Genomic DNA, 24,906 nt, shown 5'->3' with positions numbered 1-24,906 from the left:
AGATTCTGTGTCTTCCTCTCTCTCTGCCCCTCCCCTGTTCATGCTCTGTCTCTCTCTGTCTCAAAAATAAATAAACGTTAAAAAAAAATTTAAAGGAAACTTACTTGCAATTAATGTAAGAAGTCAGAAATTAAGAGAACTGGCTTGCCAAGTTAAAAACTAAAATCCAGCAGGTGTTTTTTTTTTTTTTAAAAGGCAAGGTTATCATCAGACTGTGTATGGTAGAAAAATAGCTACTTTTTCACATAATTATCACATCCACAGAAAACATAGTATTTCTTCAGACATCAGCTTTGCAAAAATTAGGGAGAAAGACATTTTCATTCGAGTCAATTTTGTCCTGGGTAAATGATTCTTATCTGGTGTTGATTTCGGCACTCTGCCTCCAGAAAGACATGGGCTTCTGTAGGTCAAGTGTCCTGCAATTCTTGGTTACAGCCCTTGGTACAGTCTGACAAGGGTCACTTTGTAATGATAATGCACACTGGCTGACAAAAGACTGGAACTATTAATCTACTTCCTGTAGAATCAACATTTAGGAGTAACTCGTACAGCTCTTTGCTGAGATTCTTCTTTTACGTTGCTTGCAAAAGCTGGTGATCGCCAGATGATCAGATCGTTGAATCGAATGTCTTCATCTTTACATCAACAGGGACATAGTTGGCCATGCACAGATCAGTCCCAGAACCAGAAGTAGACTGGAGCAAGAACTGGGCATTATCTGGAACCAAAGTAGAAGAAGAGGTAGAAAATAGAGGAATGGGGGGAAAGAGATAGAGAACTCTATTACTACAGAAGATCACCTTAAACACTAAGAAAAGGCTTGCTTGATGCGAGAGGCCAATGGAAGATTCACTTGGCATACTGCCGTTTTCAACTACGGTAGGTGAATCCCTCTGGACATATATGGATGGAGAACTCAGAAAGAAATGATATTAGAAGAGAAAATCAGGGATTTTCTTTCAAAAAGGTGTAAGGAGACAGATTTTAGAAGGCCTGGCTTGCCAACTAAGAAATAGAACGAGTATTTAAAAGGAGAAAAACACAAGATTGCAGAGGTTTTAGTGGTTACATCAGCCCATTCAAGTTGGAAAACAGCCATGTTTTCATATAATTATCATACCCACAAAGATTGTGAAATTTATTCAGATATCAGCACTATACAAGATAGTAATAAAGATTTCTTTTTTTTAAATTGAGAGTCAACAATTTATGAGAGAAGCTCCAAGTTGCATTTATTTTGAGAACCACACCTGGACAGAGTGACCCAGTTCCTTTTTGTTTATCTTAGGGTACAAAGTCATTTTCTTTTCTTTTCGGCCATTAGATGTATTACGTATGTTTATTGACAGTGGGGGAGGGCAAAGTTTCTGTTTTGCTTCCATACAAATGGTGCATATAAATATAATATGTTTAGACTGACCTTAAGTCAAAGCAACTCTGCTGAACCACTGGTTAATTCTAATGAGTTATATGTAAATCCCTTCCAATTTTCCATGTATTTGATTGTGTCAACTGATAATAATGAGATTCATTTTTCATTTTTACTAATCTTCATACCCTTGTTTCCTACACTTGCCATATTGTATAGTTGGGGTCTACACTACAACGTTGTAGTTTCCTGAACTTGCCATAAGGTACCGGCTAGGTCTATACTACAACATTGACACGAATGTGACAAGACCTAATTGTCTTTCCCAGTTTCAGCAGGAAAGCTGTTGGCTCTTCATCAGATTTTGTGCTATTCTTCCTCAGATTAAGGAAACCATATTCTTACTTCAAAAGTTATTATCATAAATAGATTGTAAATTTTGCTAAATACTTCTTCACATTTATTAAAATGACCACATGACTCCACTCTGCCCCCCTTTACTCTTTTTTTTTTAAGTTTACTTATTTATTTTGAGAAAGAGAGAAAGCACACATGGGGGTGGGGCAGAGTGAGAGAGAGAATCCCAAGCAGGCTCCATACCCAACACGGAGCCCAACGGGGGGCTTGACCCCACAAACCGAGATCATGACCTGAGCCCAAGTCAAGGGTCGGACACTCAACCAGGTGAGCCACCCAGATGCCCCCCACCCTTGTACTCTTCATATGGTGATTTTCGTAGGCTGGTTGTCACTATTTAGGCATTCTTGTTTTCTTGTCTCTTGAGTGAACACCTAACAGTGTAAGGTAACACTGTTAATACCTAACAGTTTAAGTATATTTTTACTTTTATAAGAAATCACCGGGCTGTTTTTGTAAAGTGCTTGTGGTATTTTTGTTCTCGCCAGCAATGTCAAAAAGTTCCAGTTATTCCACAGATTTCCTAATACTTAGTATTGCTTCTCTTTTAATTTGTTACTCTAGTTACTATTCAATGTCTCAGATTGCTTTAACTTGTATTTCTTTGGTGACTAATGATGCCGAAAATCTTTTCAGAGGTTCATTGGCTATTCCTTTTCTCCCCCAGCTTTGATGAGGTATGGTTGACAAAAATCGTACAAAAAAGATGTACATTGTATATGCATATACATAAGGGAATGATTACCACAATCAAGCTAAGTAACATATCTATCACTTCACATAGTTATCTTTTGCGTATGTGTGTGGTGAGAATGCTTGAGATCTACTTTCTTAGCAAATTTCAAGAATTAACCATAGTCACCATGCTGTACGTTAGGTCTCCAGAACTTATTTATCTTATAACTGACACTTTGATTCCTTTAACCAACATCTCCCCGTTTTGCCTGCCCCCTGGTGGCGAAGCCTACTTTGGTGGCCAGTCCACTCTGTTACTATGAGTTTGACTTTTTTAGATTCTACAGACAAATGAGATAATACAGTATTCGTCTTTCTCTGTCTGACTAATTGTATTTAGCATAAAGCCCTCCAGATTCATCCATGTTTCCATGTTCTTGCAAATGGCAGAATTTCCTTCTCTTTTAAAGCTGAATTTTATGTACATATAGAATTATTATGTAGATAATGATGATTATACATAAACATGATGCTAGCACATGAACATATATATATACATATATATGCATATATATGTATATATATATATATATATACACATACATCTAGATAGATAGATAGATAGATAGATAGATAATCTTTCTTAGAATGTTTATTTTATTTTATTTTAACATTTATTTATTTATTTTTGAGAGACAGAGAGAGACAGAGCATGAACAGGGCAGGAGCAGAGAGAGAGGAAGACACAGAATCCAAGGCAGGCTCCAGGCTCTGAGCTGTCAGCACAGAGCCTAATGCAGGGCTCAAACTCACAAACCATGAGATCATGACCTGAGCCAAAGTTGGACGCTTTACTGACTGAGCCACCCAGGTGCCCCATAAAATGTTTATTTTATTTTTGAGAGAGAGAGACAGAGAGACAGAGAGAGAGAGAGAGAGAGAGGAAAGGGAGAAAGTAGAGACAGAGAGAGAGAGAGAGAGAGAGAGAGAGAGAGAGAGAATCTCAAGCAGGCTCTGTACTGTTAGTGTAGAGCCCGATGTGAGGCTTGAACTCACAAACCTTGAGATTGTGACCTGAGCCGAAATCAAGAGTTGGATGCTTAACTGACTGAGCCACCCAGGCACCCCTGGATCTTTATCATCCATCCATCCACCGACAGACATTTAGGTTGTTTTCATTTCTTGGCTACTATAAATAATGTTGCAATGAACATACAAATGCAGACATCTCTTTGAGATATTTTATTTATTTTATTTTATTCCCTTTGGATATATGCCCAGTTGTGAGATTATTGGATTATATGGTAATTATATTTTTAATTTTTCAGAAACCTCCATAGGATTTTCTATAGTGACTGGACCAATTTACATTCCCATCAACAATGTACGTAAAGATTCTCTTTTCTGTACGTCTTTGCATCATTTGGTATCTTTTGACTTTTTGCTAATGGCCATCCTAACAGGTGTGTGGTGGGTTTGATTTTCATTTCCATGATGATTAATGATGTTGAACACCTTTTCCTATACCCGGATTTCACTAGCCATTTTTATGTCTTTTGTGAAGAATTCGTTTAAGTCTTTTGCTTACATTTTCTTGGGTTACTTTTCTTCTTATTCGCTTCAGAGTGGTTTTTATATAGTTCAGAGAAACATCTTTTGTCAGATGTGTTTGTTGTAAATATTTTTTCCCAGGTTGATGGCTTGTCTGTCACAATCTTAAGCGTCATTTGACAGGCAGATGATTTTAATGTTCATGGTATTCAAGCTATCAAAATTTTCTTTATAGTTGCTCAAGCTTTATCTCATCTAAGACGTTTTCCCTACCCCAACATTGCAAAGGATTTCTTCTCTGTTGTCATCTAGAAGTGGTAGGGTTTTGGGTTTGGGGTGTAGGTCTAAGAGTCATTCCAAATTAAATTTTATGTATGATGTAACGTAAAGGTCAAAGTTCATCTTTTCTCTGTAATCATATCCACCTTGGAAAACACAATCTTTTACCTGATTGAAGATCAAATGACTGCATAGATGTAGTCTATCTCTGGATTCTGTATCATTCCATGGATCTAGATATGTTTATACTAACACCACACTGTCTTAATTAATGCACCTATGTGATTTAAGTCTTTCACTTAGGTAGGGCAAGTCCCTGGACATTTTTCAAAATTATTTTGTCAATTCCAAATTAATTGTAATTCTACAAAAGTTTTAGAATCAGTATAATAATTTCCAGAAAAAAAAAGCCTAGTGGAATTTTGATTGGCATTTCTTTGAATATGTAGGTAAATTCGAAGAAGGGATATCTTAATAATACTGTCTTTGAACCTGAGCATATTTATCTGTATTCTTCAGTATTATATTATTATATATTGTTTATAATAGTGTAAATGGTATATTTAAAATATCATTTTGCAATTATGTGAGTATAGTATACAAACACAGAAGTTATTTTTGTATACTGACCTATCTTGAAACATTGCAAAATGTTAGCATTATTTCTAGCACCTTGGATGACTTGATTTTCCTTCAGAGAAGATTTACTTTTGCTTCTGACAGGTGGTTAGGGCATCAGTATTCCCAAATCATCTTTGTACATGAGGATTTCACATGATCAAAAGGTGGGCTACAGTTTCTGAAAGGATGATCAATTTCTAGTTTGACTGTAGTCAAGGTACAGAACTTGGAGGTTCCAATCCAAAGCCTGAGGATCAAGGTTTATCAGAGAGACTTCCTTTTGGTAAGCTAAATTACAATTTTTACAATTTCTACAATTGTTTGGAGGTTTTTGGCCTGGAATGAGCAGATGTTGCTAGGGTATAAACATCTAAAATGCCAGGTATACTTCTCTGGGCTTCTTTTTCTTGGACCTGTAAGTCTTTGCTGCATTTTTAGCTCTCCTTGTCTCTCTCTCTCTCTCTCTCTCTCTCCGAGAGGGACAGAGAAGCGCCAGTGGGGGAGGGACAGAGAGAGAGAGTCCCAAGCAGGCTCTGCAGTGCCAGAGCTGAGCCCATGTGGGGCTCGAACTCGAGCACCGAGAGATCATGACCTGGGCGAAAACCAAAAGTCAGACGCTTAACTGACTGAGCCACCCAGGCACCCCTCCCTTTGTCTTCAAATAAATGCTTTTAACAGTTGTCCCAGGTCTGAATTACTCAGTTGACTGTTACCAGAAACTTCCGACTTATTTTTAACATCTCAACATGAATAATTCTTCTGCATAATTATCCCTCACATTTGTCTTCTGTGAAGGGTCATTTGACAACTTCGAAGGAACATTCTTGAACCCTTTAAAAAGATATCTCTACATGTGCATCTATTCTCAGGGCTCTACTCTTTTAGCACCAAGGATACCAAAGAAAGGAAAGAATGAACTGTATGTAGCCTTAACTGTGACCTTTAAAGTTATGTGCCTTCGCTGCATTCCAGTAATGTGTGCATGCGTTTTATTTCTTCTCACTACCTATGCCTATTCCATTTATTTTCTGTATAATGCATTTTAAAGCCCATAAGCCCGTGTTAAGTGCAAAATTAGCAACTTCAGAGAGAACTTGACTTGGCCTTCAGGCTTCCGTTTTGCTTGGAGCAGGAAACATAATTTTCCAATTCAGGCAATTATAGATTGTTTCTTTCCCCCCCGGTATACACGTGGTAAATTTACACTCAATTCCAGAACTCCTCCTTTATGTCTTGCTCTCCCGCAGACTTTCGCAGGAAAGCCCGCGAAGTTATACATTATCCAGGAGTCGGAAGGACTAGGGGTCCAGCCTCCCCTGGGGCATAAGTCCCCGCAAGCGATGTGTCCCGCAGCGGCTGCTGATGTCCATGGCTCGCCGCTGTCTGTGGCTCCTGTGATACGTGTTGCATTTACCGACAGCATCCCTCCATCCCAAACCTTAGGCTCCTTCCCAGCTCTGCTGAACGGTTCGACATTCTTTTGGTATGTGGGAGGCTCTTGGATCTTTCGTGTGCCAAGTTGCAGTGTGTATTCTGCGAGGCCACCATCGGTTTGGTTTACCTAGAAATATGCTTCAACCATTGCTACTTGCCACGCACACTGGCTGGAAAGGCAGGCTATCCACCCTGGGAAGTGAGGTATAACCACCCCCACCCCCCATGGCTTTTATGATCTGTCCGTCTACTTCTGCAGCGTGGCTGGAAGTGGGGCAGAAGCAACAACATGACCATGACCCTGGCTTCCAGGTGCTCTTTCCTTTCTTTTTCCTGCCCCAAACTTTGTGACCTGGCTCAAAAGTGTTTCTTCTACTCTTCACTCGGCGTAGAGAAAACTCAGCTGCACACCAGCAAACCTTCTTTCAAACTCTTTTTATGTCATACATATTCATATTTCTTAGAGGAAAAGAAAGCCCCTTTCTCAAAAAGTCACCCGTTGCCCTTGAAAATGTTTCAGATTGTGTTCTTAGTGATGCGCGTTACATGTAGAAACTCAACAGACGGCCCTAGGCTGAGTTCGAACCCGCCATTTCCCCCCATGTAATAAATGCCGCTGATTTAATGCATGGAAGCCTTGGGGCCGTGAAAAAAAAATATGAAACATTCCAGACTTTCTTTAAATAACTGGAAAAACACACATAGTAAGAAGAGATGATTGGGTTTTAATAGAAACTATGTAGATCCTTCAACACAGAGGACCGTGGTTCTCTACAGAGTGCCTTGGATAATGTCAATGATTTCACGGTAAACTTGATGATACACATCTAATCCGAACAAGAAGTCTATATGATTGTAGGAAGAAATGGTTTTGTGGTAAATATGGTTTGTGATTTCAGAAAGTAGATTATTAATATCTTGAGGATCAGCCAACACGTCACGGGCCCCGTTCCAAGTTGAGGTTGACACATTCATGCATGTCACGTTGTAAAATGGAGAAGTTGTCTAAACATCAATGGGTAGAAACAAGAGTCGTCACCGAAAATGATACATAGAAGGTGTTCTTTACTGATTCTTTAAATGATGACTTAATACACCATTGTAAAATAAGCTGATTCTAAAATAATTATTACCGTGGAAGCAATGGATAGGAAAGAATTGTTACTACGATTTTTACTTAGAAATACATCAGATACCAATCAAAACTGGACAGTTTGCTCTAATTCAGAGCATTCAAACAATCCACAGAGGTATTTGCAGTCTCATTTGTAAAGCGTGAAAGTATTTTAATTTTTTTTGATGTTTATTTATTTGAGAGAGAGGGACACAGTGTGAGAAGAGGAGGGACAGAGAGAAAGGGAGACACAGAATCCTAAGCAGCTCCAGGTTCTGAGCTGTCAGCACAGAGCCCGATGCGGGGCTTGAACTGACCATCTGTGAGATCATTATCTGAGCTGAAGTTGGATGCTTAACTGACTGAGCCCCACAGGCACCCCAAACGTGAAAGCATTTTAATCAAAATTTTTGGTGGCTGCATAATTGCTGATATGTAAATGGTAAAAATCAACGGTCGAAGTCAAATCTGACTTTATCGATTCTGATTTCTGATTGACTTCGGAGTTTTACACAAGCCAACCGCATCAAGTGTGGAGTTTAGCTAAGGCAGAAAAGTATGGCGGAAAAGGGTAAGTTTGAAGGAGATAGACCAGACTTCTGTCCCGCTACTCATACAATTTTTACCACCTTCTCATTGACTTTTACATTTTCCTAACTATAATGAGTTTATCTTATCTTCCCAAATACAATAAATAGTTTTAGGGTCAAGAACCATATTATGCCTTTTATTTCTTAGTTAACTAAGCACAGAGTTATGCCTATTATAAACACTATATATATATCTATATATACATATATATATATATATATATATACATATACACATATATATTTATATATATTCATATGGGAATATATATATATATATATATATATATATATATGGGATGAATCACTCTACAGCCTGTCAACTTCTCCAGGCTTATCCAAGATATTTGGTAGCATACAGGGAAAATATGGAAATGCCCTTCTGCCTGGATGTGACAATATGGAGACAAATTACAGTGATCTTCACCTGCGGGTTCTTCTGACACTGTTATTACACTCTCGGGCTTTACATGAGCTTTTATCTATTGCAACGTCATCTGAACTGAGCCCAGAGATAGTTTTTAGCTTAGACATAATTATGTACCTGATTAAAATGCATCCAGTTCAGAACAGGACTGCCCCAATCAAAAGCTCTCAAGCGACTAGAATTAAAAAGCTGAAAGAAAAAATGTTTAAAGTAAGATTACACTCGTGTTTATTAGCGCGGCAGGGGATAGCGTGAGGTGTGCGTTGAGTATTGTCTGTTGGTTCATACGCAGGTAGACTTCTTTGCTTCTCCCTTCCCTCGTAAAGGGCAAGAAATGGAAGAGGTAGGAGACGGGGGACAGGGGATGTACAGAATATGATCCTATCATCTTCATATAAATGCATGTTTCCCCCGACGTCTGCTACCTTATTAAAGGGGGCCGGTGTGCTTGGGGACAATGTCAGGCTTCCCAAGAAATCCCATTTCATCCACAGAGGTCAAAAGTGAGCGTCTAGGACTAAGTGCACTAGGGCTAAAGTGATACTTTCCTAAACACCTTGCTTCAAACAACAGCGCTCGAAAGAATGGGCCAGAAGCCATCCCTCGCTTCACCCTCCATGCTTGCAGCCTCACCACCACTACCTGCTTTGAACTTACTAGGTCTAATCTGATCATGCCCATTTTTTCCCCCTGACAATGTCTTCACTGCAAGGAGGTTCAGACTCTTGGGTTACTATTTTTTCTGGGATTCTACACCTGACAGGTCTCCATACACCCCCTGCCCCCACATCTTGTCTCATTCTAATTCCCCCCAGCTCTAAAGGCCTCTCTACCATCGGGAATTCGTCATCAGCCTGTACCTTAAAACCCATTTCTGATGGGCTCCCTCACCTCCTTGTCGTCTCGACCACCTGATTTCCCCGAGAACACTGCTTCCCCTGAAGCTCTTTCCTGCCGCCAAAATGGCCAGGGTTATTTACGACCTTAACGTTTGTAGAACTTTGGTCAATTCGGAGAAGTTTTCCCATTTCACCTATGAGCAGCACTTGACAGCTGTTCATTTCTATCGTTGAGAACTTTTTTTCACTCGGCTTTTACAATACCATCATTTCTTGATTTTCATTTTTCTCTCACTACTCCTTTTTTTGTCTCTTTGGCATATTCATCCAGCCTCTGCTTCCTGACCTCTGAGTCTTTCCATGTCTCAGCCCTCCAGCCTTGCTTCCCCTCTCCCTGTCTGTACTCACTCCGTGTTCTCATCCGGTCTCTTGGCTTTCAATGGCGTCCGTGTTCAAAACGTCCGTCTTCTTCTGTGAGCCTCTTCTAAATCCTAGACTCCTGTATGCAACTGCTTCTTCAGATTAATCATTCGGATGTCTCACACTTAACATCTCCAAACTACAACATCGTATCTTTCCTCCAAACCCACTCCACCCCCAAACCTCCCAACCTTCTTTAATGGCAATTGGATCGTTCTGTTGCTTAGGCCAGGACCTCTGGAGTTATCCAAGACTCTCCTCTCTCTCCTCGCGTAGAATCCATCATTAAATGTCCTTGGCTGCGTGTTTACAAAACGCATGCAAATTCAGAATCCAACCCTCTTTACCACCCTTCCTGGGAACACATCAGTGCAGGCCATCACCAATTCTTATTTGGGTTACAGTAGTAATCTACTAACTTTCTCACGGCTTCCACTCTTGCCCCACTTGAGCCTATCCAACATGGCACCCAAAGTATTCCTTTCTTTTTTTTCAAGTAAACTCTACCCCCAACGTGGGGCTCAAACTCACGACCCTGAGATCAAGAGCCGCACACTGTGCCAGGTGAGCCAGCCAGGCGCCCCCAAAATGTACATTAGATCATGTCCCCTCCCTGCTCAAAACCCTGCAGGGGCTACTCACTTGAGCTAGAAAGCCAGAGTCCTAACAATGGCGCGCTCTTGTTTCTTTCTGACTCTATTCCATTTCTGCCCCCTTTTCCTACTCCTCCCTCCCTTAATCACTGACATCAGCTGGAGGGACCTTGTAGCCGTGACTCTCAGAAATGCTCCCGACTAACAGCCTGTATACCGGCTATTCTGTCTGTACGGAATGCTCTTCCCGAGTTGTTCACGTTGCTAACTTTCTCAGCGCCTTTAAATCTTTTCTCACATGTCACCATCTCATTGAGGCTGGCCTGTGTCTCTGTTCAAAAACACAATCCCCTGCCCTGTATGCCTCATCTCTTTATCCTCCTTTCCCCCCTTTATTTTTCCATAGCTTCTAGCCCCTTCTTAAGTTTTGATGATGTACTTACTTGCTTTGCTTCTTGGTTACTGTCTGTATATCTACTGCTAGAATGTGAGCTTAAGGAGGACAGGGATACTTAGTTTGTTCACTGGTAAGTACAATGAGCGTAGAACAACATAGGGCACATACTAGGTGCTCAATATGCACGCAAAGGTTGCTTCTATTTCCTGCCCTGGCTATCATCAGCAATGAGCTAAATCCAACGGTAAGCTGAAGATTTTTAATAATTTACCCCAAAAGCAATCACTGAACAGATTAAAACAGTAAAAATTTTTTTTAAACATTTATTCATTTTCAAGAGACAGAGAGAGACAGAGTGTGAGCAGGGAGGGACAGAGAGAGAGGGAGACACAGAATCTGAAGCAGGCTCCAGGCTCTGAGCTGTCAGCACAGAGCCCGACCCCACAAACTGAGAGATCACAAGCAGGGCCGAAGTTGGGCACTCAACTGACTGAGCCACTCAGGTGCCCCTAGATTTAAACATTTTTAAATAAGAAAGCCCTTAACCAATATCTCAATGAAACTTTTTTTTTAAAGTTTATTTATTTATTTTGAGAGAGAGAGAGAGAGAGACAGAGTGAGCAAGCAAGGGAGGGGCTGAGAGAGAAGGAGAGAGAGAGAATCCCAGGCTAGAATCCATAAACTGTGAGATCATGACCTGAGCCAAAATCAAGAGTCAGACACTTAACTGATTCAGCCACCCAGGTGCCTCTGTGCTGATAGCTCTGTGGGGCTTTGAACTCACGAACCGTGAGATCATGACCTGGGCCAAAGCTGGATGCTTACCCGACTTAGCCACCTGGCGCCCCTATCTCAACAATACTTTAAATTCATCGGTGTTTATTAAGTTTAAATAACACTCATAATCATCGCCCTGTTTAACTCTCATAATATTTTTGTTAGGTCAGAGCATTATTATTAACTCCATTTTTAAAATGAAGGAAACTGAATTCATAGAGATTAAATGAGCTTGCTCAGACTCTCACTGCCAGTAAAGTTCAGAGAAAGGACTCAACATCTGGTGTTTTGATCTCAAGTACAGTGTTCTTTCTAGAATCTCATCCTGGCTCTCAACATTGACATGATACTCACACTGGATTTTTTTTCTTCGCCAATATGCATTCAACAAACATTCTTAAGTGTCTGCTATTTCCCCAGAACTCTCAGCCTTGCAAATACAAAAGTGAACAAAACTGGCTCACGGCCCTCATGGACTTCACAGTTTCACAGAGGAGAAAGTGTAGTCCAGTGACAGACTAGACATTGGGACACCTGTGTGCTCGTCTTAGGTTTTTTTTTTTTTTTTAAAGGAGTAGCCTTGAATTTTGGGGCAAGTCAAATGAGGGGCATGACCTAGATGATTCCTAGTCTATTATTCTGAATTATTAACATTTTCTTATTTGTAAAACAGAAAATAATTATATTGCTCTGATTGTTGCTTAGGTTAGAGGGCCGGATAGATTATGATATTAACATATTATAATCTATGAAGAATTACACGAATATGTAAGTTTCATTTTATCCTTCCAAATTTTTCATCCTATGGCAATGGCATGATTCCGAGAATGAGGGGGATAAACCAAGAGTAGTAAAGATTAAAATCGTACTAAAATGCACTTTAAAAGTTATACCTGACTCCAGTGAAGCATGTTTTGAACAGATGTCCCTGCTGGGTTATGTGACATGTACACATCCACGCGACTCTGAGGGGTTAAAAAATTATTTTTATGCTTAGCCCAATCATAGAGAACATAATCTTTGATATTTATTAAAGTAAATAATTGTAAGAAAATGTAAAGTTATTTTTAAACAAATAATATAAACAAAAGATTAAATTATATTCCACTAAATACATAAATGTACTTACTACATGTGTAATTTTTACATTAATGTAGAAGCTATTATGAGATTTCTAAATTACATAGTCCGTCATCCCATATGGAAAACATTCAGAACTCTTGGAACTCACATAGATATACATCCTTTTTGAAGGCAAAAGAACAGAAAATATAGGAAGAAGTTACCAGGGGGCACCGGGGTGGCTCAGTTGGTTAAGCATCTTACTCTTGGTTTCAGCTCAGGTCGTGTTCTCATGGTTTGTGGGTTCGAGCCTCACATCAGGCTCTGTGCTGACAGTGTGGAGCCTGCTTGGGATTCTGTCTCTCTCTGCCTCTCTCTTTCTGCCCCTCCCCCACTCGTGCATGCTCTCTCTCTCTCTCAAAATGAATAAATAGACTTAAAAAATTAAATTAAATTAAGTTAAATTAAATTAAAATTTTCCAGGAAAAATAGACAAGAAAAAAACCAAAGACCCCTCAAAAAAGCAAAGTACTGAAGCCAGTTTTCCTTCAAGTTCTTTGCCAGCCTTAGAGGATCTGAAGTTTCATTCTGAGAACTTAGCTAGTTGAAGAAAACAAAAATCAGCCCAGGGCCTGCCAAAGGCAGTTGGGAGATTTAATAAGAAACTCTCTCTGTGACAAACTGGGGTCCCAAAGTTTCACACAACTCAAAAATGAAGCGACCACAAATAGAGCAGCCTTCATGTCAACCTAGGTTTGCATTGCCTACAGGGTCCCTGGGAACCTCAGTCAGTGACCAAGACATATAACGTCAATGTTATCCTATCAACGTCTCAGCATGTTATTTTAAGGAAATCAACAACCCCCAGACGCTTCTAAAGTTCAGATGGAGAAGCAGAAGACCCAGAATAGCCAACACAATATTGTGAGGGAAGAAGAAGGTTGGAGGACTGACTCTAATTGACTTTAAGACTTCCTACAAAGCGACAGTGATCAAGACAGTGTGGTATTGGTGAAAGAATGGACAAAGAGATCCATAGATGGAACAGAGAGCCCCAAAATAGACCCCCATAAATAGAGTCAACTAATCTTTGACAAAGGAGAAAAAAAAAAAAAAACAATGCAATAGAGACACAACAATCTCCTCAATAAATGGTGTTGGAACACCTAGATAGCCACATGCAAAAAGAAAAAAACAAAAAGAATCTAGACACAGACCTTACACCCTTCACAAGAGTGAAAGGAGTCAAAATGGAATACACACCTAAATGTCAAACTCAAAACTATAAAACTCCAAGGAGGTAACATAGCAGAGAGAATCTAGCTGGCTTTGAGTTTAGTGATGACTTTTTAGATACAATACCAGAGGCACAATCTGTGAAAGAAAATAACTGACAAGCTGGCCTTCAATAAGATTAAAAATTTTTACTTTGCATGGGGCGCTTGGGTGGCGCAGTTGGTTAAGCGTCCGACTTCAGCCAGGTCACGATCTCGCGGTCTGTGAGTTCGAGCCCCGCGTCAGGCTCTGGGCTGATGGCTCGGAGCCTGGAGCCTGTTTCCGATTCTGTGTCTCCCTCTCTCTCTGCCCCTCCCCCGTTCATGCTCTGTCTCTCTCTGTCCCAAAAATAAATAAATGTTGGGAAAAAAAAAAATTAAAAAAAAAAATTTTTTACTTTGCAAAAGACCGTATCAAGAGAATTAGACGACAGGCCGCAGACTGGAAGACAATATTCGCAAAAGGTACATCTGTAAAGGATTGTTACCCCCAAAATGCAAAGAACTCTTCAAACTCAACAATGAGGAAACAAACAACCCAATTTAAAAATGGGCCAAGACTTTAACAGGTACCTCATCAAATAGATACACAGATAGCAAATGACCATGAAAAGATGCTCGACATTATATGTTATCAGGGAAATGCAATTCAAAAGAACAGTAAGAGATGACTATACACCTGCTAAAATGATAAAAGTCCAATACACTGTGAGCACCAAATGGTGAGGATATGGAGAAGCGGGGATTCTCATTCATTGCTGAGGGTAACGCAAAATGGCACAACCACTTTGGAAAACACATTGGTGGGTCTCTTATAAAGCAAAAAGAGTCCTTAGCGTACAATCTAGCAATCACACTCCTTGGTATTTACCCAGAGGAGTTGAAAATGTACATTCACACAAAATCTGCACACTGATGTTTATAACATCTTTATTCATAATTGTCAACATGTGAACCAAAATGTCCTTTAGCAGGTGCATAGGTAAACTGTGATACATCCAGACATGAGAATATTTTTCAGCACTAAAAATAAATGAGCTACCAACCCATGAAAAGACATGGAGGAACCTTAAATGTGTGTTACTAAGGGGAAGAAGACAATCTGAAAGGGTTACAAACTGTGGGATTCCAAGTAGGAAAAGACAAAACTGTGGGTACAGTGAAAAGATCAATGATTGCCAAGAGCTGAGTAGGCAGGGATGAATCGGTGAAATACAAAGGATTTTTAGGGCAATGAAACTATTCTATATGATACCATAATGGTAGATACATGTCATTATACATTTGTTAGAATGTAGAACGCCAAGAGTGAGCCCTACTGTAAACTATAGATTTGGGGTACTTACGATGTGTCAATGTATGTTCATCAGTTGTAACACATGTAGCACCCTGGTGGTCATTACCATGCCCAAGGCCATCTAGGTTTTTTCCTCATGTTATCTTCTAGGAGTTTTACAGTTTTGCATCTCACATTTAGCTCTATGATCCAAATTCAAGTTAATTTTGTGAAGGGTGTAAAGTTTGTGTCTAGAAATTTTTTTTGCACGTAGACATCTGCTTGTTCCAACTCCAACACCATTTGTTGAAGAGACTATCATTTTTCTATCGCATGGCCTTTTCTCCTCTGTCAAAGCTCTGTTGATGATACTTATGGGGCTCTATTTCTGGGCACTCTATTCTCTTCCACTGATCTAGTAGTTTCTTCTCTCACTCATTCCACACTATGACTGTAGGTGACTGTAGCTTAATAATAAGTCTTGAGGTCGAGTAGTATCAGTCCTTCAACTTTGTCTTTCCCTTCAATACTGTGTTGGTAACTCTCAGTTTTGCTTCTCTCTATAAACTTTGGAAGCAGTTTGTCAATATCCTTAAAATAACCTCCTGGGACTTTGACTGCGATTGCATTGAATCTATGGACTAAGTTGGTAAGAATGGGCATCTTGACAACTTCTCTTTCTTTGAATGAATAGATTGGTTCTCACTGAGAAATTATTAAATCGTACAGGTGCAGGAACCAACCACTAGTCTAAATGCTGCAACTGCCCCTGCCAAATCTGGATTTTTAAATCTAATGTGCTGAAAAAGTCTTAGAGTGAATGCCTACATCTGTAATAGAATGTAGATACAACCAATCCATAGGGCCTCGGTAATAGGGGCTTGAGCACTGAAACAGTTTTCCACTGCAGGAATTTTGACAAATGCCAGGAGCATGTAAGATAATTAGCGGGCACTAATGCTAATTACAAAGAGAGCAACAAGAAAGGGAAGGAATGTTAGGAACCAAGATATAAGAGTAGAAGCTGTGGGAGGGCCTGGGTGACTCCGTCAGTTAAGTGTCTGGCTCTCGATGTTGGCTGAGGTCATGATCTCACGGTTCATGGGATCGAGCCTCACGTTGGGCTCTGTGCTGACAGCATGGAACCTGCTTGGGATCCTCTCTGTCCTCTCTCTCTGCCCTTCCCCCCACTCGTAGTCTCTTGCTCTCAAAATAAGTAAATGAACTTAAAAACAAAAGAGTAGGAGTTGTGACGAACAAGTGATAGAAGACAAATACAAGAAATTTTGGGAAACTAACACCCAGAAGCAAAGACCAGTAAAGATACCCATCACAGCAGCTGCCCTCTGTTCTTTACAGAGAGCAAGACAAACGCGAAAGCAAAATTATCTCAACATACTAATGCTGATCAGTTTCAGAATATTGGTACAGTCACAAAATCAGAAAGACTGAGAATCTAACTATCAGTATATATGGGAAAATCACAAAATAACACACAAGGCACTGTTACGAGCTGCTTTCTAAAAACTGACAAAATACATTTCAAATTCAACTTGTTCTTACCATATTTAAGTTCTCCAGGTCACATCCATACATCAAAAACAAGACCTCACGGCAAATCTTGCCAAAAATCTTTAGTGGACACAGCTTTGCACCAACAAATCTTTTAAATGAAGTATTAGGTAAGAAGGCTTTGTTGCCAACAAAAGCCTGTAAAATAAATTTACTTTATTTGTATTTGGAAGACCAAAATAATTAATCAAGAAATGGTGTGATGAGTTCACTATATTTATAATCAAACGCATTATCTCACATTAGTTTAAAACATTTACATTAAGGGCAAAACTTGGAAACACAAGGTAGAGATAAGTTGACCACTGGATTTTCCTTCATAATAACATGTCCAAAGGTATTATAAGTAAAACCCTATTCCTTTGTAGAAACAAAAGCAAGAATCCAGTGCAAATAAAACCACAAAATTAAATTCACACATAGCCAAGACCTTTCGTTTTGAAAGGAGAGAATATTGTCATTTGGATTATCAACTATGTAGAGGAAAGGAATAACATACCTTTATCACTGACTTCCACTTGTATGCCATTTTGATTAAAGGGCTGTTTGAGTATTTAATAGAAAAAAACTGGAGCTAAGGCAAAAAATATTTTGACTTTTTCAGCTATCTTTGGTATTGTGGAAAATGTTATGAAAGCTGAAAGAAAATAAGACAGAGATTAACTACTCATATGCAGTTACTACCATCGTAATAAATGACATCGTGGCAAACAAGAGTAAATTCAGGGGCGCCTGGGTGACTCAGTGGTTAAGCATCTGACTCTGGTTCAGGTCATGATCTTGTGTCATCTGTGCTGACAGCTCAGAGCCTGGAGCATGTTGTAGATTCTGTGTCTCCGTCCCTTTCTGCCCCTTCCCTGCTCTGTCCTCTCTCTCTCTTTCTTTCTTTCTCTCTCTCTCAAAAATAAATAAAGATTCAAAAAAAAAACAATTTTTAAAGAGTAAATCCAATAGACTTTGAATAACTGACTCGCTCATTTTTTTTCTTTTAAAATTTTTTTAATGTTTATTTTTGAGAGAGAGACAGACAGAGTGTGAGCTGGGGAGGGGCAGAAAGAGAGGGAGACACAGAATCCGAAGCAGGCTCCAGGCTCTGAGCTGTCAGCACAGAGCCTGATGCGGGGCTTGAACTCACCAACCGTGAGATCATGACCTAAGCCGAAGTCAGACTCTTAACTGATCGAGCCACCCAGGCACCCCTAAGAGTGGACATGCTTGTCTCGCTCCTGATCTTAGGGGAAAACTCTGTTTTTCCCCACTGAGTATGGTGTTAGCTAAGGGTTTTAAGTCTACAACATTCTTGAGGGTAATCCTTTTAACTTTGAGATAAAAACATTGAATAAAATGTAGGTCACTTCCTCTAGTATGACTTCTATTGAAATTGGCTAGCTCTATTTATTTAAGTTAAATCCACTACTAAATGTAGGCTTGTACTCTGGTGTAAGTACTCTGATGGACTTAAAGTCCTTTTATTTTTTTAAATACTTTTTTAAAGTTTATTTATTTTGAGAGACAGAGAGTGTGAGTCAGGGAGGAGAGAGGAGAAAGAGCCCCAAGCGGGCTCTGTGCTGTCTGCGCAGGGCAAAAATGGGGCTCGATTTCACGGACTGTGGGATCATGACCTGAGCAGAGATCATAAGTCAGGTGCTTAACCAACTGAGCCACCCAGGCGAAGTCCTTTCTTTTTATTTATTTTTAAAAATTTTTTATATTAAATATAATTTATTGTCAAATTGGTTTCCATACAACACCCAGTGCTCATCCCAACAGGTGCCCTCCTCAATGCCCATCACCCACCCTCCCACCCCCCATCAACCGCCAGTTTGTTCTCAGTATTTAAGAGTCTCTTATGGTTTGCCTCCCTCCCTCTCTGTAACTTTTTGCTCTTCCCCTCCCCCATGGTCTTCTGTTAAGTTTATCAGGATCCACATAGGAGTGAAAAGATACGGTATCTGTCTTTCTCTGCCTGACTTATTTCACTTAGCATAATACCCTCCAGTTCCATCCACGTTGCTGCAAATGGCCAGATTTCATTCTTTCTCATTGCCAAGTAGTATTCCATTGTATATATAAACCACAACTTTTTTATCCATTCATCAGTTGATGGACATTTAGGCTCTTTCCATAGTTTGGCTATTGTTGAAAGTGCTGCTATCAACATTGGGGTACAAGTGCCCCTATGCATCAGCACTCCTGTATCCCTTGGGTAAATTCCTAGCAGTGCTATTGCTGGGTCATAGGGTAGATCTATTTTTAATTTTTTGAGGAACCTCCACACTGTTTTCCAGAGCGGCTGCACCAGTTTGCATTCCCACCAACAGTGCAAGAGGGTTCCCGTTTCTCCACATCCTCTCCAGCATCTGTAGTCTCCTGATTTGTTCATTTTAGTCACTCTGACCGGCGTGAGGTGGTATCTCAGTGTGGTTTTGATTTGGATTTTCCTGATGAGGAGGGACGTTGGGCATTTTTTCATGTGCCTGTTGGCCATCCGGATGTCTTCTTTAGAGAAGTGTCTATTCATGTCTTCTGCCCATTTCTTCACTGGATTATTTGTTGACTCACTCATTTCTTAATTCCCTTATCAAACATTTACCAATCACCCAGTATGAGACATGCATATCAATCACAACATAATGCAGATTATTAGTATTAAAAATAATACCTAGATCATAAGTTGTGATAAGTCAGCAATAAAACAGTCTTGTTAACACGTAGTTTAAAAACCAGAAACAACATTTAGCATTTGTATAAGTAGCAATGGTGAAAACACGCTAAGTTGATTTTTCCGGTATTTGAATCTTACACTTTAGGTGACAGAGTCAATAAATGTCACATAAGTTTAATATTTACTTTTAATTTATTTATTTTTTTTATTAAAAAAAAAATTTTTTTTTCAACGTTTATTTATTTTTGGGACAGAGAGAGACAGAGCATGAACGGGCGAGGGGCACAGAGAGAGGGAGACACAGAATCGGAAACAGGCTCCAGGCTCTGAGCCATCAGCCCAGAGCCCGACGCGGGGCTCGAACTCACGGACCGTGAGATCGTGACCTGGTTGAAGTCGGACGCTTAACCGACTGCACCACCCAGGCGCCCCTACTTTTAATTTATTTAAAAAGTTCCTTGCCTTCTTGTACAGAGGATACCGAATGCTGGTTTATATTATATTGTTAGTTTAGAGTCACTAATATGACAATTATTTGTCATCTTATCAAGCTACATATTTGCACATCTTAAATGTTTTTATAGCTTTTCTGTTTTCTGAGTTCCGAGAAGGCAAATAACCAAAGAATTATATATCATAGTATGAGTCGATAAGCTGTAACACGTAGCCCACTTGCTTCTTATTTCATGATTTTCCAGGATTCCTGGTTCCGGATAACTGACCCATGGCTAACTAACATCAGAGAACAGATCTGTGGAAAATGGGATTAGACTGTTACTCAACACATTTTTTAAAGCGGGAAATGGATTATTCTCATAAGAAAATGATAGTTTTCAGCCTAGAACAGACTCGGTTAATATTGGCTTCTATCATAAAATGGCCTTTGTAACTTCCAAAGTGGAAAGGGTGAAAGTACAAAAGTTTAGCATACCACGTAAGAGAATTATGTTAGGTCTTGGGGAATGTATTTGCTTTCCTGAAAGTGAAGCTGTGACGCATGAGCCAGAAGTATGACGGCCGTGACCTGTGGGCAGCTCTTTTCTAGTCGTCTTTAAACATGTGATGACCTTCCTCGCCCTTGTGCACATCTTAAGTCTCATCCGCCCTGAATGCATAAACATAAACTTCAAGACTCCCTTTCAAGTCTCTCCCTCCCAACGTCCTTTGCTACATTTAAACAATAAGAGTCGTATGAAATTTCTATTTGTAGCCCAAGAGGTAGTCATGATCTCCAGATGGGTAGCCAACTTTCGTACCCTTGGAAACCAACAAAACCGCAAACAACATGTTATTGACAATCCATTGTTTGTGACTAGAGAAGATAAGGTAGAAGGGAAGGGGGGGGGGGAAGCTGCCAGGCGCTGCTGTGGCATTCCTGCCTCCGGGTCTCCTTTACTTCCCTCGCAGCTCTGGAAGTTCACCCACACCCTGGAGAAGGATGCCTGCAGACCGTGCAAGAGTCCTTAAGGAACATTAGCACCATACCGATAGTGGTGCCCTGGGAATGGCCCACATAAAATATTTCCTTTTGTCCCGTGTGCTTCACGATGAAGTCAATGGAGGCGGGGAGGTCGTATTTAGCCATTTCATCAAAACTACAAAAAAAAAAGACAAAAAAAGAAAAAAGAACATTGAAATTCCCTTGCTACTAATGGGTTGTTAACACAAACTTCCGTGAGAACACAAAGTCAAGGAAATAAAATAGCCCCAAGATAGTCTTTAAAAAAAATTTTTTTTTTTTAATGTTTAGGTATTTTTGAGAGATAGAGAGACAGAGCATGAGTGGGGAGGGGCAGAGAAGAGAGGAAGACACAGAATCTGAAGCAGGTTCCAGGCTCTGAGTTGTCAGCACAGAGCCCGACACGGGGCTCGAACTCACGGACAGCGAGATCGTGACCTGAGCCGAAGTCGGATGCCCAACCGACTGAGCCACCCAGGCACCCCTCCCTAAGATAGTCTTATAAAGAGGGTGTTCGTGTATTCTATGTACAGGGAGATACACTAAGTGTAATGGAGCAAAAGAATGGTTGAAGGAAGGGTGGGGTTGGCCAAGGAAGGTCACTACTAAAAAAGGAGAAACACGCTTAAAATCAGACAAGCACTCTTTAATTTTCAAGCCAAAATTTGCATCCACGTTGATGGTCTGTTTAGAGACCTGACTGAGAAAAGAGCCGCATTCTAATTCATTTCATTTAAAAAACCAAACCAAACGTTCGATACGCTTATCAAACAAAAGGAAACATTATTTGAGTTTATTGGTACCTGAAGGCCCAGAATTCTTTGGAGTTTGTTTTCAGGTACAGGTGTTTCCTGGACCACGTAGTCCCTCGGCTGTTCCCCAGCCACACGTCATAACCGGCATCGGCCAGAATGAAACCCAGGCTGTTGTTGGGAAGGTTGGAAATCCAGCTGCTGCCAGATGTCAACAAGCCATGTTGCAAGTATACAACAAGTTTCTGAGCTGGAAAGAAAGATGCAGAGAATTTCTTTTTAAATTTTATAATATCTGGGCGCCTGGGTGGCTCAGTCGGTTAAGCGTCCGACTTCGGCTCAGGTCATGATCTCGCAGTCAGTGAGTTCCAGCCCCGCGTCGGGCTCTGGGCTGACAGCTCAGAGCCTGGAGCCTGCTTCGGATTCTGTGTCTCTCTCTCTCTCTCTGCTCCTTCCCCAGCTCACACTCTGTCTCTGTCTCGAAAATAAATAAGGATTAAAAAAATTTTTAAATAAATTTTATAATATCTGTGTAACTAGCTCATGGGAAATTCAATCTTTAATACATGACAGTTTGGAGATTAAAAAAATTTGTTTAATTTTATATTGTAGAAATAGGGTAAATTATTAATGTTTAGTCCCATTCTATGTCAGAGATATAGAGATATATGTCAGAGATATAATGTGTTAAACACATTAGTTTATTTGTTTTATTTTATTTTATTTTTTTAACGTTTATTTATTTTGGGGACAGAGAGAGACAGAGCATGAATGGGGGAGGGGCAGAGAGAGAGGGAGACACAGAATCGGAAGCAGGCTCCAGGCTCTGAGCCATCAGCCCAGAGCCTGACGCGGGGCTCGAACTCACGGACCTCGAGATCATGACCTGAGCTGAAGTCGGACACTTAACCGACTGAGCCACCCAGGCGCCCCTAAACACGTTAGTTTAAACACCTTAGTTTACTAATGGATATTTTTCAAATGACCAAGTGCATCATTAGGTCGTGTCTCATTTAAATACATCAACTTTTTTCAAAGTCTATTTATTTTGAGAGAGAGAGAGAGAGAGAGAGGGAGAATGCATGCAAGGGGAGTAGGGGCAGAGAGAGAGGGAGAGAGAGAATCCCCAGTAGGTCCCGTGCTGTCAGTGCAGAGCCTGATGCAGGGCTCGAACTCATGAGCAGTGAGATCATGACCAGAGCTGAAATAAAGAGTCAGATGCTTAACCGACTGAGTCACCCAGATGCCCCTAAATATATAAACTTTTAAGGATTATTCAAATATCTAAGAGTGATGGGAGCACTCATATCCATTTTAAATAGCATATTGCAGAAAATATTATATTGTATATGATTTTCCCACTCTTCCATTTCGTAAGATGACTTTATAATCACATTTTCACAGACATATTCAATATATGTGTCATCATTAGGACCACTGTGCTAGTTACCTAACAGAGTTCCCAGAACTCTGATTATGCTCGCAAGCTTTTTCAGAAATAACACCTTTTGAGTAATGTTAAATGTGCTCACGAGTAACTTTGTTAAGCCCCGAGTTGTGATTTACGCATAATCCGCATCATTAGCGTCTACTGCCCCAATGCTGTGGGCACCCCGCACAGACCCACTGACCAGGCTGATGTTTGCGCCCACCAGCTATCATGTTACCAAGCTGTACCCGGCTGCCCCTTCTTGGGGGAGGCTGAGAATGTACGGTGTTGGCTGAAAGGGAGCTCCCACACCACAGGAGGAAGGAGGCCACCTTCTCAACCAACTGACACAAAGGTACAGAGAGCTGAGTCCCTTGCTTCTGGGTTGGACCGACTCTGATGTACTTCGTGTTGTGTATCACCCCAAGGGATGGGAGGGGAGGCTAGACTCCAGGCGAGACCACATATTTGCTTAACTCCTTCCTCTGCTCTCTTCTTTTTTAAAAGTTATTTATGAAGAAAATTGTTTTTAATGTTTATTTATTTCTGAGAGAGAGATTATGAGCAGGGGAGGGGCAGAGAGAGAGGGAGACCCAGAATCCAAAGCAGGCTCCAGGCTCTGAGCTGGAGCGTGTTGGGTCTGCTGAGGGAGAGGTGAGATCGTAGGCTAAGAGAGCTACAAAATCTGGCTAATACGTATATGACCGCAGAAGTTGGAAGAGTCCGCCTAAATGTTAGATAGAAAGGAAACATATACATACGGATATGCTGGATAAGGGAGAGTTTGTTCATACGTGAGTGCGTTCCTACGATACAAGATTTAACACAGCCGCAGTGGTTCCAGGGGTCAGTCCTCATGCTCTGCCAGGGTTTCTCAGAAGCTTAGACAATTCCAGAATAAGAAAGCAGACTGGGGTGGAAAAGATACGGAGGCTAATCTATTGAATGAGAAAAGAACACCCACCAACTGACTTAACGTGCCTTGGGAGAGCCCACAGGATACAACACCTACCAGGTTGAAAAAAATACTCTGGTGAGGACATCAGCAAAATTTAAAAGCTCAGAAGTGGAGAACTTCTATTTCTGTTTTGGGATGTATAATAAACTGGAAAAATATTGCTTTTATATATATGTATATATATACACACATAATAATATAAATATATATTATATATATAATATATATGTGTGTATTATATATAATATATATAATATATAATATATTATAATTATATATATAATTATATATGTATATTTATTATATATAAATATATATATCCCTGATATATATATATATAATATACATATCAGGGAGCTGATTCACAGAGCAAAAATCTGGCCCAAATCTGAGGAGAGACAGGTGCTTACAGGGAAAGAGGAGACATAGCCCTTCTTCATGGGGGATACCCAATATGAATAGTTTGGGAAGAATCATTGAAGAATTAGCGAAGGCCAGAGAAAGCTCCAAGGACAGGACAGGGTGTGAAGAACAGGGTACAGTCGAAATGGGGAAAGTCCATATCATCCTATAAACTCCATCCCATGAACCCTACATGAACTTCACAGAAAAGAGTGGAAAGAGTCTTACAGAAGTGTCCATTGTGGTGCAGTTGTCGCAGGAAGGTAAGACGCTCTCCTCTGGTCTTTTCCCCATCCGCCCTCCAGAACAATACTCAGTCGGGGGGCCAGGGCACAGGAAGGGAACAAGTACTTCCCAGGGCACACTAGCCAACCAAAAGTGCATAGGGTGACTTAACCAGCAGATGTCAGCTGGACATTGGTCTTGGCCATCCCAGTGCTATGCAGGGGGCTCACAAAAGGAGGGGCCATGAAGACAGAGATGTAGACTAAACTGGCTGCCCCAGTTTGGGCTTCTCACCAAGGAGGAGCCACGATGACAGAGATGTAGGC

At 40.4% G+C, this 24,906-nt stretch overlaps 1 protein-coding gene across 1 annotated transcript; it reads right to left on the bottom strand.

Moving 5' to 3' along the window:
* Positions 1-7,054: 7,054 nt before the first annotated feature.
* LOC121016544 (lipase member J-like) lies at positions 7,055-24,649 on the bottom strand. The gene is given in 10 exon segments (XM_040454196.1): positions 7,055-7,354; positions 8,598-8,669; positions 12,400-12,471; positions 16,682-16,828; positions 17,190-17,255; positions 17,257-17,327; positions 20,841-20,950; positions 21,618-21,816; positions 23,198-23,339; positions 24,584-24,649. Coding segments are annotated over 10 exon segments (1,179 nt in total). The 3' UTR covers positions 7,055-7,120.
* Between the last annotated feature and the right edge of the window lie 257 nt (positions 24,650-24,906).

The sequence above is a fragment of the Herpailurus yagouaroundi genome, unplaced genomic scaffold (genome assembly GCF_014898765.1).
Source record: "Herpailurus yagouaroundi ecotype Mexico unplaced genomic scaffold, PumYag 211, whole genome shotgun sequence".
Taxonomy (NCBI): Eukaryota; Metazoa; Chordata; class Mammalia; order Carnivora; family Felidae; genus Herpailurus; species Herpailurus yagouaroundi.
This window is presented reverse-complemented; position numbering and strand designations above follow the sequence as displayed.